This window comes from Dipodomys spectabilis, unplaced genomic scaffold, assembly GCF_019054845.1.
Source record: "Dipodomys spectabilis isolate Male_0828 unplaced genomic scaffold, ASM1905484v1 ptg000039l, whole genome shotgun sequence".
Classification (NCBI taxonomy): domain Eukaryota; kingdom Metazoa; phylum Chordata; class Mammalia; order Rodentia; family Heteromyidae; genus Dipodomys; species Dipodomys spectabilis.
Window position 1 is genome coordinate 9020141 of NW_024870716.1, and position 14983 is coordinate 9035123.

Consider the following 14983-nt stretch of genomic DNA (forward strand, 5'->3'; position numbering starts at 1 on the left):
TCCTTCTTTTCTTTCTTTCCTTTCTTTCCTTCCTTCCCTCCCTCCCCCTTTCCTTCCCTCCCTTCCCTCTCTTCCTCCCTCCCTCTTTCTTCCTTCCTTCCTTTCTTCCTTCATCCTTCCTTCCTTCCCTCCTTCCTTCCTTCCTCCTTCCTTCCCTCCTTCCCTCATTCCTTCCTTCCCTCCTTCCCTCATTCCTTCCTGTCCTTTCTTTTTTTGTACCTCTCCTGGGGCTTGAACTCAGGGCCTGGGCTCTGTCCCTAAGCATTTTTGCTCAAGGCTAGCTATCACTTGTATCCTAACTCTACTTCTGGCTTTTTGGTAGTTTAGGAAGAGTCTCAAGGACTTTGCTGCTAAAGTGGGCTTTGAACAATGATAAGACCACAGCCTCCTGGCTTGCTAGGATTATAGCCAGGCCCCTGCTGCTGAGGCTGTCTTAGACCTCTCAGGTCCCCAGAGTAATTTTTAAGTTTCTAATAGCTACAATCAGCAAATTTTAAAAAGAACCAAGAAATTGAATTTTAATAATTTTATTCAATATAAAATATCCAACATCACGTCAGCACATCACTGAAATATTACTAAGGCAGTTGACATACTGTAGATATTCTATAATTATGTATTCTTATTTTTTATATGCCATTTTTGCACTGTCTTTGCTGATTTTCATTTGTAGCACATCTTCATTTGTTCTACTCATGGTGAGGTTTTTTTTTGTGCAAACTTTCAACATTATAATTTTCTTCTTTTTCACACTCATTACTATGTTTTCACTGCAATATTCACATTGCAGCATGTTACAATACAAAAAAGAACATTCCCTGATGCTGGGACAGAGTTCTTTTTGAAAAAATGCATGACTGCATCAACATATAATGTTAAAAAATGAAATAATTCAAGAATAACATAAACCTTTTCCATGAATCAATTATGAAAAGTACTTCTTTAAGATATCTGAAAATAATGCAGTGAGCATATGAATAAAGAAGCACTTCATAAAATGTCACTAATAAAACATGAATTATGAACCCTACCATCACTCCCATCTTCATTTTATTTTTCTCTTAATGGTGACCCATATCTGGGCCCCCTCCCTGACAACAAGTGGACTGTTAGATGTCCTTCAGGTTTAGGCCACTCCCAGCAGACTTTGCTCTGTCTGGGATATGGATACTCCTCCCCAAGTGCCACTCATTAAAGTAAGGCCTTAGACAGTGCTACCCATCATCATGCTATAAATACATTTTAGACAATAGAAGGCCATGTCTTTAGATGGTGATGATTTCAAATACATCATCTGCTTGTGGCTTATAGAAGAAAGGGAGGCAGGACTCTTCGCCCCCGTCTGTGGGCTCTTGCTGGGGCTGGATGGCAGGCAGCAGCGGCACAGGAGGCTCTGCAGTGGGGCTCTCCAAGGGCCCAGGCGCCCCAGCCTCTTCAGGGACAGGCTTCAAGCTTTCTTGAAGATGCACATCTTCACAGCCTTGCCGCTCCTCCCTGACCTTGGTCTTCAGGGGGACTGAGAGGTCTGAGGGGGCCTCGGCAGCAGGGGCCTGGGCGGCTGCCAGCATCATGTCCTGGCACTCTGTGCTCTCCCCTGTAAGGCGCAGCAACAGCTCCTTCAGCTCCTTCCTCTTCCTCCTCTTCTCCTGGGACAGCTGGCTCACACACTGCTCTTTCTCCTGACACAGCTTCTCCAGGACTTCTAGCTGTTCCTTGTACAGCACGATGGTCTCTTCCATGGTGGTCAGGTGTTGGGTCAGCTGGCTGCAGCGATGGTGGAGGTCATCCACGTGACTCTGGGGGTGTCCCTTGCTGGCCAGGTCTTCGGGGAAGCAGATGTGCAGCTGCTTCTTGGGCGCCTGTGTGTCCTGCTTCCTCTTGCCGAACAGCCTGTGGATGCAGCGCTGGGGGAAGGCGGCCTGGCTCTCCAGCTTTCTCTGGCACTGGGCTGCCAGCTGACTCAGGCACCCGCAGCGGGCCTGCTGCTCCTGCAGCTGCCGGCTCATCCTCGCCTTCCTGCCTTCTGCGATGGACAGTGCGTCCATGTAAAAATCCCACATGCTCTGCGGGTTGTCTACGTCGTCTGGAACAGTCACATCATGGGGAGTCGCCTCCTCACCCTTGTCTTCGTCTTGGCTCAGGCCTTCATCTTCCCTGGGGAAAGCCAGGGCGCTCAGCTGGGCCCGCAGCTGCGCATTCTCCTGTCTTGTTGCTTCCAGACACTTCAGAGTGTCCTGTAACTTCTCCCTTTCCATCTGGGCCAGCAACTTGCTCTGCACCTGCTCCTGCTTCAGCTGCTCCATCAGATGGCTCTGATTCAGCAGGTGCTGCTGCAGGGCCTCCTTCTCTGACATCAGCTGCTGGCTGGTGGCCTTGTGCTGTTTGCAGGTGGCGCTCAGCTCCTGCACCTGGGCCAGGTACTTGTCATGCAGCTCCTGCAGATCCTCAGCTGCTTGGCGCTTGAACTCTGCCACGTCTTTTCCTTCTTTGAATTCCTCCTCCAGCTCATCCAGCTTCGCCTGCAGGGTTGTCTTCTCCTGCTGCTCTGTGTGCAGGATGCTGGCGAGCTCCCCCTTCTCAGCGCTCAGCCTCTGCAAGGCATCCTGCAGCTGGGCCAGCTCTTCTTTCAGCTGGCGGTTGTGCACCAGTGTGCGTTTCAAGGTCTCCTGTTCCTTCTCCATGGTCTCCAGGATCTTGCGCCGGTCCTCGGCATGCTGTGCCCATTCCTCAGCCTTCTTTTCCAGTATCCACAGCCGCTGCTGCTGCTCCAGGTTCTGGAGACTGAGGCTCTGGTTCTCCTCCACCTGGAGGTGAAGTTGCTCCTCCAGGGTCTTGAGCTCCTTCTGCAACTGCAGGGTGTGGGCCTGCAGCTGCTGCTCAGCCTGAGCTGGCCCTGCAGGCGGCTCTGGGGGCCGCAGCTCTGACAGCTGCTCTCTCAGCTCCACCAGCTTGCTCTCCAACTCCAACACCTGCCTCACCCCTTGCTCCTTCTCCTCTCTCAGCTGGCTCACCTGCTCTAGCAGCTGCTGGACTTTCTCCTTCCCCGTGGAGCTCTCCAGCCTCAGGTCCTCCGCAAAGGTGTCTCTCTCCTCCTTTAATTTTGCCACCAACTCCTTCATGTTGTTGAGTTGGCTTTCCAACTCTGCCCGCTCCACTAGTTCCTCTTGGAACTTGTGGATTTCCATTTTCATGTCGGCCTTCTGTGTCAGGAGCACTTCCAGCCTCTCCTGCAGCTCGGTGTTCTCATCCTCCAGGTCTTCAATACTTCTGGCCTTTTCCTGGAGCTGCAGCTTCACGCGATTCAGGGCTTTCATGAGCTCTATGTTGTTGTTCTCAGTTTCATTCTGCGTGGTGTTGACTGCAGACAATGTTGTTTCTAGCTCTGTTACGCGCTGCTGTGCAGCCTGCAGGCAGCTGGTAAGACCCTCCTGCTCCAGTGCTCTTTCATCGGCCTCTTGCTGCTTGTGGGCCAGGGCAGATTGTAAGTCTGCTTTTTCTCGAATCAGCATCTGTATCGACAGCTTGTGCTGCTCCAGCTCTGCTTTCAGGGCTTCGTGCACACAGGCCATCTTCTCCTTGTCTTTTCCCTGTTGATCCTGCAGCTCTTGGATCTCAATGCAGAGCTGCTGCTTTTGTATTGTGCTGGAGTCCAGGGCAAGCACCAGGTGTTGGTTGTGTCTCTCCAGGTCCTTGGTGTTATTGGGACCTGTGACGCTCTGGACCCTGGCAGCTGTGACAGTGCCCAGGGGAGGGGGAGGCTCAGGGTCTGCGTGGTCTTGGGCCGCACCCTTGAGTAAAGGACAGTCCCCAGCGGTGTTTGTCTTGGGGTTACCTCCCTCTTTCATTTTCCTCTTCTTGGATTCTGCAGGTCTAGCAGGACCATTCCTCTGCTGGTATTGTTGCAGTAGTTTCCTTCCTGCAGCTACTTTTTTTTCTCTTTTTTTCTCAGGCATCCCAGCACTGGGACGGCGAAGGTGGGGGGGCCACATTCCCAGGCTGCCTAAACTCAACTCTGTTCTATCACCAGTAACTCTACCTCCAACTATTTCTCCAAAATTACCTCGATTCACCCACTCACCACTCACCACCACCTCTACCTCCTTCAACTCCTGTAGTGGTGTGAGCCAATAGAGGGGATCCCAGTGCTACTAGGCAGCATGGAATGTGGGCGTGGCCCCAAATCTTGTATCCCATTGGCCAAAGGGAAACATAACCAATAGGTGTGTGGCCAGAATCTTGTGATCCAAGCAGAATCAGTGTGTTCAGGATGAGAGTTGCTCCTGTGGCCCCTCCCCTACTCAGCCCAGGCCACTTGGGGGGATGGGATAGGACCATTTCTAGCTGGCATCCTGCTTAGCTGTACTGGAAACTTTTCATGACCATGACCTCCATCACACAATTGCATTCACTGAGTGATCTTGAGAGGTCATTCTCAGATCACTGCCCTTACCTCTCTAGTGCTGCAGAATCTCAGGCAACATTATCAGATCCCAGAGCTCAAGTGGTGAGTGAGTACTTGGCAGGAGAGAGAGTCTCTTTATAGGCCCTTTCCTCATTTCACAACTTAGCCCCATATTTTCATATCTTAGAATTTGCCTCTGAGGTGTTGGCCATCAATTCCCTCAAGATTGCCCTAGTTCCACAACTCCTCTTCACCTTCCTGGAAATATCCTGGTCCTGGTAGCAGATCTGATATCCTGTCATCTGGATCCAGTGCTGGATCCATTTCCTAGCTACTGCTCCTCTCCCACTTTTGGACCACGTTCCCATACGAGAAGGCATTGCTTTTAACCAGTTCTTTTGGGATTCTACTCCAGCAATGAATCAGAGCTGAAAAGTTGCCAGGGACCTTCTAACACCCCATTGATATGTGTATGCTTTTGTCTCACATCTGGACCCAACTGTAGCCCACCTTTTTCACCTGGTTTTAAGGTCCTCACCCAGTAGATCAGTGTAGTGATTACAGGTTAGGACTTCTCCCAAGGGCCAGAAAACCTCCAGGTCACACCTGACCAAACTAAGGCATCTGAGCAGCAGAATTTTTTTTTAATTTATTTTTTTATTTTTTGTGAACATACTGTACAGAGGGGTTATAATTACATGGGCAAGATAATGAGTACATTTCTTATCAAGCATTGCAGCCTCCTCCTTTGTTTGCCCTTCACATCCCTTCCCAGGCTCCATCCGCCCCCCCCATCCTCCCCCTCCCCACCAAAGTTGTAAAATTCGTTTTCGACATGACAACTTGTACTTCTCATTGTTGCAACGGGTCCACCTGTATCCTTAAACGACTTGTTTTTCCCCCTCTCCTCTACAAATTATACCGACATCAAATATAGTGAAAGCAGGGGTTATACTGTGGAGGAGGGACATACAAAGCAACGAAGAAATAATCTTATAAATGCGTTAGAAACACATGCATGAAAGAAAAATACCTTTAAATACATATCTAAGGGTTCATTTTCCTAACATCACATTATCTGACCTTTTCTGCTTGACTCATACATATACTAGATATTGCAAATAAGGGAAACCATGGGACCTATGTTTCTTTGGGCCTGGCTTACTTCACTTAATATAATTTTTTCCAAGCCTTTCCATTTCCTAACAAATGGGGAAATGTCATTCTTTCTGATGGAGGCATAGAATTCCATTGTGTATACATACCACATTTTCTTGATCCATTCATCTACTGAGGGGCATCTGGGTTGGTTCCATATCTTAGCTATGGTAAATAATTGAGCAGCAGAATTTTTGACTCCTTAGCCTGACTTTTACAATTAAACTCCTACTTAAGGCTTCATGCATATGCTTCACATCACATTTATATTTCTATATACATGCACATATAAATATATTTAATATGTAAAAATTTCGACATAGTTAATTATTAATTTATATTTGTATTCATTTGCATTTATTATAATATATTTATATTAGGTTATATTTGATTGTTAATTAATACATTGATTACAAATTTTAAATATATATTTGAAACTATATAGTTTGTTTTATATATATAGTATATTTTAAACTATGTAGTTTAAAATATATAATATAGTTTAAAATATATATTGGGCTGGGAAGGTGGCTCAGTGGTAGAGTGCTTGCCTTGCATGCATGAGGCTCTGGGTTCGATTCCTCAGCACCACATAAGCAAAAAGAAAAAAGCCGGAAGTGGTGCTGTGGCTCAAGTGGTAGAGCGTTAGCCTTGAGCTGAAGAGCTGAAGGACAGTGCCCAGGCCCAGAGTTCAGGCCCTATGAACGGACCCCCCCAAAATTAATAAATGAATAAATAAAATATATAAATATAAACTATATATAAGTATATAGTTTAAAATCATAGGATGGGAATCTTGCCTATGTGTGGATCCCTTCCAAAACTGCCAAGTCATGGCTTCTTATTTCACTAAGGAAAGCCCACTGTCATTACTATGAACTTCTCCCATACTCTAAATCTTAGAAAACTAAAATTCTTAACAGTGCATTTGTTCCTGAACTGCATAGGTTGATCCTGCCATTTCCTTCCATGGTGTACTTTCTTTTCTTTTCTTTTTCTTTTGTTCTTTGTTCTTTTTTTTTCTTTTTTCTTTTGTCAGGTGTGGGGCCTGAACTCTGGGCACTTCCACTGAGCCACCTTCCCAGCCCCTTTCTTTCTTTTATACTCTGTTATACCCTTTGCTTTGACGCTTTTGTGTGTATCTGCTTTCCATTCTTTGTTGGAGGCTCCAGGAATCTGGGATCATCACCTCTGCCAGCACCACTGGAAAAATACTATTTTTTAAATATATATCAAAACATATTTGCTTCATTTTCTTTCTTTTTTTCCTGGCCCAAATTAGTTAAGGAAAACCATAAATGGTTGGTGAAATAGATTTCCCAGATTACCTACTGGTAATTGTATCCGTCAAAGTTATCTTTCTTTTTTTTTTTTTTTGGTCCAGTCGTGGGCCTGAACTCTGGGCCTGGGCGCTGTCCCTCAGCTCTTCAGCTCAAGGCTGGCGCTCTACCACTTGAGCCACAGGCCACTTCCGGCTTTTTTCTTTTTTGCTTATGTGGTGCTGAGGAATCGAACTCAGGGCCTCAGGCATGCAAGGCAAGCGCTCTACCACTGAGCCACCTTCCCAGCCCCTCAAAGTTATCTTTCTAACAGAAAGGATAACTACAATGTTTTGGCTGTATTGCCCTGAAAGATAATGATTAGTGTTTAAATGATCTTAGCAATCTGTGTGTGTGTGTGTGTGTGTGTGTGTGTGTGTGTGTGTGTGTGTGTGTGTATTATTGAGTGTGTCAGTCCTGGACTTGAATTCAGGGTCTGGGCACTGTTCCTGAGTCCTTTTGCTTACTGTTAGTGAACTCTCACTTGAGCCATAGCATCACTTCTGGTTTTTCTGAGTAGTTTTATTGGAGATAAGAATCTCATGGACTGCCCAGGCTGGCTTCAGTCTGGATTCCTCAGTTCTCAGCTTCCTGAATAGCTAGGATTACAGGTTTGAGCCACCACCTCTCGGCTTTGAGAGGTCTTTGTAATTTGTGGAAATCTATACACTGATAAAATTGAGAATCTGGTGGTAATATAAATTTCTATGAAGCATTATTTGGAAATTTGCTTCTGCATTAGGCCCTAAGGAACTAGGCTAAAAATCAAAATGCAGTTACTCACACTAGAAGTTTCAAGTCACCCAATTGAAACTACGCTTTTTTTTTTTTTTTTTTTAATCTGACCTATGGAGAGTTCAGGATTAAAGAAATAACAAAGATCTCAACATACCAGTTTCAGCTGGCAAGATAATGAAGTTCCCTCTGCCTTAGCTCATACAGGTAGACAATCTGAAGTTAATTTTAACCTGAAGATAATTTTAACCAGTTACCTATTTTGCCCTCCATCTTGTCTCCCTGTTTCCACTCCACAAGCAAAGAAACATTCCAATGACCACTCTGCCTTGTGTTTTTTTGTGGGGTTTTTGCTCATCATTCTTTAGAACAGTAGATTACTACAGTGGTGAAACCAGAGTTTTCAGAACCCAGGCCTAAAGTCCACCAGTCTCAAGTTAAATCCAGCTACTGACCTACACATATCAAATGAAAAGATATGATGAAGGACAGAGAGAGGAGGGCATGCCATGGGAAGATAACACTTCAGACACAAGCTATACACTTAAACAGGGAAGTAGGCACAGAGGGCAACAAATATTCATAAGACAGTCCCAAGACACAGGTATGTTGAGAGATGATCAGAGGTGACTGGAGGTGGTCAGAGGGGGCCAGACAGTTCACTGACTCAGGCTGACTCAGGTGAGACCTAGTTATCCTAAGAGTTATTGGCAGGGTGGCAAGTGGTCTAGTCTTCTGCGGCTCCTCCTCTCTACCAAGATGTCTACAAAGTGACATCCTGGAGAAAATAGCTTGGTTCAAAGGACATAGCTACTATAATGGAGAAAACTGGGATGCCTAGCTTTTGTCCTGCTCTGCTTAAGTCATAATCCCAAGTAAGAAGTCAGTGTTTCTGTAGCAAAAGTACCTTCAAGCACTTCTTACAGTTACCATGATTTTTAAAAAATGTTTCCGAACCTTATCTTAGTGGATGTTTTGATAACAAGTAGATTTGCTTGGAGGGTAAGAAGCAAGTGTGTGGTAGGAGACGTTTATGTTTATCTGCTCTGATCAGACGTGGATTTCTTACTTGGTTCCATTAGACTTGTCCATGTTCACTGTGGAGCTTCTGGTGTCTGCTTAGTGGACACGGAAGCATTCACAGAGCCGTATTTTTCATTCACAGTTCCATTATGGTAAAAATTAACTAGCATTGTGAGGGGGTACTCTTATGAACACATTTGCTTTATAAATGGAGACACTGACATCAAGCCAATAACAGAGAAGCAGAAATAGAGGGTAAATTCACATACAGAACCTGACATACACAGAGCTGATTCTCAAAGCTGAGTCTGCAAGTTGAATTCACTGCTCCTAGGTTACCAGGAAAGAAAATTGAGATCCAAGAGGTTTTAAGCAATTTGCTCAAGGTTGACTAGTTAATTAGTACTGACTGGTACTATTCGGTTGGTGTTACAAGTCAGAAAAAGACATCCATATTCCCTAACTTCCTGGCTGATACACCAAATACAAAAAATTTAATGCAGCTAAATTGACTTCAGTCCTTCAGTCTCCCAAAAGAAGACTTCAGGCAAAAGACACACATAAGTAAAGGTGACAGGAAAGTTTATTAGAAAAACATATGGCGGAAAAAGAGAGCACATAGGAGAGATATGCTATAGGAAGACTGCATTTTATCCTGATGGAGTCATCATCCTGATGTCTTTGTCATTATTGCACCTGGCTGTGGCTTAAACAGGAAACTTGGAGTTCTTGAAGACAGCTTTCAGGTTGGTGAATTGCTATTCTGTTTCCTGTAAGGTTGTAGCACCAAAGATTTTGTGTTTAGTCCTTATTTCTATTTATTTATTTAATTTTTGGTGCCAATTATGAGGCTTAAATTCCGGGCTTGAAGAACTCACACCAATAATTCTTGAACTCTTCAATGAAATTGAAAGTGAAAGTTTACTACCAAACTCTTTCTATGAAGCCATCATAACCCTCATCCCAAAACCAGGCAGGGACTCCTCAAAGAAAGAGAACTATAGACCCATTTCTTTGAGGAACATTGATGCAAAACTTCTCAACAAAATTTTGGCCAATCGACTTCAACAATTCATCCAAAAATTCATACACCACGATCAAACAGGATTCATTTCAGGGATGCAAAGCTGGTTCAATATACGCAAATCAATTAATATTATTCATCACATCAACAGGAGCAAGAATAAGAACCACATGGTTATCTCAATAGACGCAGAAAAAGCACTCGACAAGATCCAACACCCCTTCATGATGAAGGTTTTGGAAAAATTAGGAATCCATGGAACATTCCTCAATACAATAAAGGCTGTATATGACAAACCTACAGCCAGCATTATACTCAATGGTGAAAAACTAAAGCCATTTCCTCTTAACTCAGGAACAAGACAAGGATGCCCACTCTCTCCACTTCTCTTCAATCTAGTATTAGAATGCCTAGCTGCAGCAGTAAGACAAGATGCAGACATAAAGGGGATCCAAATAGGGAAAGAAGAAATAAAACTCTCCCTCTTTGCAGATGACATGATCTTGTATTTAAAGAAGCCCATAGACTCCACTCCCAAATTACTCAAGCTGATTCAAAACTTTGGCAAAGTAGCAGGTTATAAAATTAATCCCCCAAAATCAATGGCTTTTCTGTATGCCAACAATGAGAAAAGTGTGGCTGAAATTAGGAAAGCAACTCCATTTGTAATAGCCCCACAAAAAATAAAATACCTAGGAATTAACTTAACTAAAGAAGTGAAGGACCTCTATGATGAAAACTTTAAAATCTTGAAAAAGGAAATCAACACAGAACTTAAAAAATGGCAAAACCTCCCATGCTCCTGGATTGGAAAGATTAACATCGTGAAAATGGCAATACTTCCCAAGGCTATCTACAAATTCAACGCAATACCTATCAAAATTCCACCCTCATTCTTCAAGGAAATAGAAGAGGCAATCCAAAAATTCATATGGAACAATAAAAGACCCCGAATAGCAAAAACGCTCCTCAACGGAAAGAACACTGCTGGAGGAATATCAATACCAAATTTCAAACTCTACTATAAAGCCATAGTAATCAAAACAGCTTGGTATTGGCATAAGAACGGACCTCAGGACCAATGGAATAGAACTGAAAACCCAGAAATGAACCTACAGATCTATAGCCATCTAATCTTCGATAAGGGAGCTAAAACAATAGAATGGAAGAAAGACAGCCTCTTCAGTAAATGGTGCTGGCAAAATTGGTTAACTACATATAGAAAACTAAAGCTAGATCCTTATATATCACCCTGCACCAGAATCAACTCCAAATGGATCAAAGACCTTGAAGTCAAAGCAGACACTCTGAAAACATTACAGGATGGAATAGGAGAAACCCTAGGTCTCCTTGGCTCAGGACAAAATTTTATGAATAGAGACCCGGAAACACAACAAATCAAAGAAAGGTAGGACAAATGGGATTGCATAAGGTTGCAGAGCTTCTGCAGGGCAAATGACAGCTAGCAAGATCAATAGAAAGCCCACGGATTGGGAGAAGATCTTTACTAGCCATACAACGGACAAGGGTCTCATATCTAAAATATACTTGGAACTCAAAAAATTAAACCACCCAACAACAAATCCTCAAAAAAACAACTGCCCAATAAATAAGTGGGCGAAAGAATTAAAGAGAAGCTTCTCTGAAGAAGAAAGAAGGATGGCCAATAGACACATGAAGAAATGTTCAACATCCCTAGCCATAAAAGAAATGTAAATCAAAACAACATTGAGATATCACCTCACTCCGGTTAGAACAGGAAAAATTCAAGAACTCTAACAACAACAGATGCTGGAGGGGATGTGGACAGAAAGGAACCTTACTTCATTGTTGGTGGGAATGTAAACTTGTTCAACCACTTTGGAAAGCAGTATGGAGGTTCCTCAAAAGACTTCACATAGAACTCCCCTATGACCCAGCAATCCCACTTTTGGGCATTTACCCTAATGTTTACGAAAAAGACCACACTAAAGCTACCAGCACAACTATGTTTATTGCAGCATTATTTACCATAGCTAAGATATGGAACCAACCCAGATGCCCCTCAGTAGATGAATGGATCAAGAAAATGTGGTATATATACACAATGGAATTCTATGCCTCCATCAGAAAGAATGACATTGCCCCATTTGTTAGGAAATGGACAAACTTGGAAAAAATTATATTAAGTGAAGTAAGCCAGGCCCAAAGAAACGTAGGTCCCATGGTTTCCCTTATTTGTAATATCTAGTATATGTATGAGTCAAACGGAAAAGGTCAGATAATGTGATGTCAAGAAAATGAACCCTTAGATGTGTATTTTAATGTTTTTTTTCTTTCATGCATGTGTTTCTAACACATTTATAAGATTATCTCTTTGTTGCTTTGTATGTCCCTCCTCCACAGTATAACCCCTGCTTTCACTATATTTGATGTCAGTATAACTTGTGGAGGAGATGGGGAAAAACCAGTTGTTTAAGGATACAGGTGGACCTGTTGCAACAATGAGAAGTACAAGTTGTCATGTCCAAAAAGAGCTTTACAACGTTGGTGCGGGGGGGGGGGGGGGGGGGGAGAAGGATTGGGATTAGGGGGGGAGGGGGGAGGCTGGGAAGGGATGTGAACGATAAACAAAGGAGGAGGCTGCAATGCTTGGTAAGAAATGTACGCATTATCCTGCCCATGTAACTGTAACTCCTCTGTACAGTATGTTCACAAATAAAATTAAATTAAATTAAAAAAAAAAAAAAAAAGAAAATGTGGTATATATACACAATGGAATTCTATGCCTCCATCAGAAAGAATGACATTTCCCCATTTGTTAGGAAATGGAAAGGCTTGGAAAAAATTATATTAAGTGAAGTAAGCCAGGCCCGAAGAAACATAGGTCCCATGGTTTCTCTTATTTGCAATATCTAGTATAGGTATGAGTCAAGCGGAAAAGGTCAGATAATGTGATGTTAGGAAAACGAACCCTTAAATATGTATTTTAATGTTTTTGTTTCTTTCATGCATGTGTTTCTAACACATTTATAAGATTATTTCTTTGTTGCTTTGTATGTCCCTCCCCCACAGTGTAACCCCCGCTTTCACTATATTTGATGTCAGTATAACATGTGGAGGAGATGGGGACAAACAAGTCGTTTAAGGATTCAGGTGGACCTGTTGCAACAATGAGAAGTACAAAATGTCATGTCAAAACCAGCTTTACAATGTCGGTGTGGGGGGGAGGGGGGAGGGGGGGTGTGATCGGGTGGGGGGGAGCGGGGAGGCTGGGAAGGGAGGTGAAGGGTAAACAAAGGAGGAGGCTGCAATGCTTGGTAAGAAATGTATGCATTATCCTGCCCATGTAATTGTAACCCCTCTGTACAGTATGTTCTCAAATAAAATAAAATAAAATTAAAAAAAAAAAGGCTTCATGCATATGCTTCACATCACATTTATATTTCTATATACATGCACATATAAATATATTTAAAAAGATGAATGGGTAAAGAATATGTATATATGTATATATGCACACCTGTATACTAATATTGTATATATACACTAACATATTTTCAAAATATACTAAGGTATGAAAGTTATGCAAAGTTTAGAGAAACATGAAATCATGTCGTTTTAAAGAAAATGGATAAAATTGGAGAACAGCCTATTGAGAATAGTCAGGCTCATAAAACAAGCTATGGCTAGTTGCCTGGGGCTCATGCCTATAATCCTAGCTATTCCACAGGCTGATATGTGAAGATTCAGGTTTGAAGCCAGTGCAGGTGGACAAATCTGAGAGAATCCTCTCTCCAATTAATCACCAAAACAACTGAGAGTAGAGGAGTGGCTCAAGTGGTAGAATGGATAAACCTTAAATAGAAGAAGCTAAGAAAGAGCTCCCAGGCTCTGATTCAAGCCCAACACTGGGACACACACACACACACACACACACACACACACACACACACACACACACACACACACACACAAACAAACAAAAAACAAACAATATTGTTTTTGTTCAAAAGTGGAAACTAGACCTAAAATACATTTACAATCATGGACAAATACATATATGTACATATACACACACCTGTATACATAATTGCATATATAGATAACTGAGACTTACTAAGGGCCTACTGAGGACAAAGAGAAAATAGAGGGTGCAAATTTTTGAAATACATTGCAAGTGCATGTGAAAATTTTATAAAGGACTATCCTGGAAGCTGTTAAGAGTAGGGGTGGAGTTGAGAAAACAGATTCTGTGTAGAGGTACTCCTGAGAGGGGTTTGGTCTTAAAGGTTGAAGTAGATTGTCAGCATGAATGAAGATAGAAGAATGTAACCTTTGCAAATTGTAGTAGGAAGGGAGTACATGCGTGTTCCCACCATCATAGGAACACACATGGAAATCTCACAATGAAATACCCCCTTCCTTGTGTGGCTAATGTATGCTAATAAAAAGAGTTTGGGGAAAAATAAAAGAGCAATATTTCCACCACTTCATTCTGATTACCATGGGCTACAATTCCAGTACAGAGTCAAAGAAAGAACTAACTCTCCCTACAGGAGAGAAGAGAGACTGCTTATTCACAGGAGAATAATCCTGGCAAGTGCTGAAGTAGACAACCACAATGCGTGTAGGCAATTCTGATCACATCTTTTCTGCAGTACGAGGACTGGGGTGACGATCATATCAGAGGAAGCTTGTACTTGTTTTCCTTTCGGTAGCACTAGTTTTGTGTCATGTTCCCACAATCTAGGCCAGTGGTGAACTGCAAACAAGAAGTTCCATATGTTTTGTGTTTTTAAGTTTGCAGGTCCTGGGGTCTCTTTGTGCTCAAGGCTATCGCTCTACCACTTGAGCCACAGTGCCACTTCAACTTTTTCTGAGTAGTTTATTGGAGATAAGAATCTCACTGACTTTTCTGCTGGAGTTAGTTTCAAACTGTGATCCTCAGATCTCTGACTCTTGAGTAGCTAAAGGCATGAGCCATGGGTGACCTGACCCAACCCATGTTATTTATTTATTTATTTAAATTTATTTATTTTTATTTATTTATGTCAGTTGTGGGGCTTGAACACGGGGCCTGGGCACTGTCCCTGAGCTCTTCAGCTCAAGGCTAGTGCTCTACCATTTGAGCCAGTGCCACTTCTGGTTTTCTAGTGGTTTATTGGAGATAAATGTCTCACGAACTTTCCGGACTGGGCTGGCTTTGAACCGTGATCCTCAGATTTCAGCCTCTTGAGTAACTATGATTACAGGCGTGAGCCACCAGCGCCTGGCCCCATATATAATTTTTAATTTTTTCTTTTTTTATATTTTTTTCCTCCCTCCTTTTCTTCCATTTTT

General features: G+C 42.9%; 1 protein-coding gene across 1 annotated transcript; it reads right to left on the reverse strand.

Annotated features, from left to right (window-relative positions):
* Positions 1-1265: 1265 nt before the first annotated feature.
* LOC122106212 (golgin subfamily A member 2-like) lies at positions 1266-3953 on the reverse strand. Its single transcript, XM_042677508.1, has one exon. The coding sequence runs from the start codon at positions 3951-3953 to the stop codon at positions 1266-1268; it is 2688 nt and encodes an 895-aa protein (XP_042533442.1).
* Between the last annotated feature and the right edge of the window lie 11030 nt (positions 3954-14983).

What these genes read in the sequence shown, in the direction of transcription:
- LOC122106212 (XM_042677508.1), bottom strand. Translation starts at nt 3,953, where the DNA reads ATGCCTGAGAAAAAAAGAGAAAAAAAAGTAGCTGCAGGAAGGAAACTA.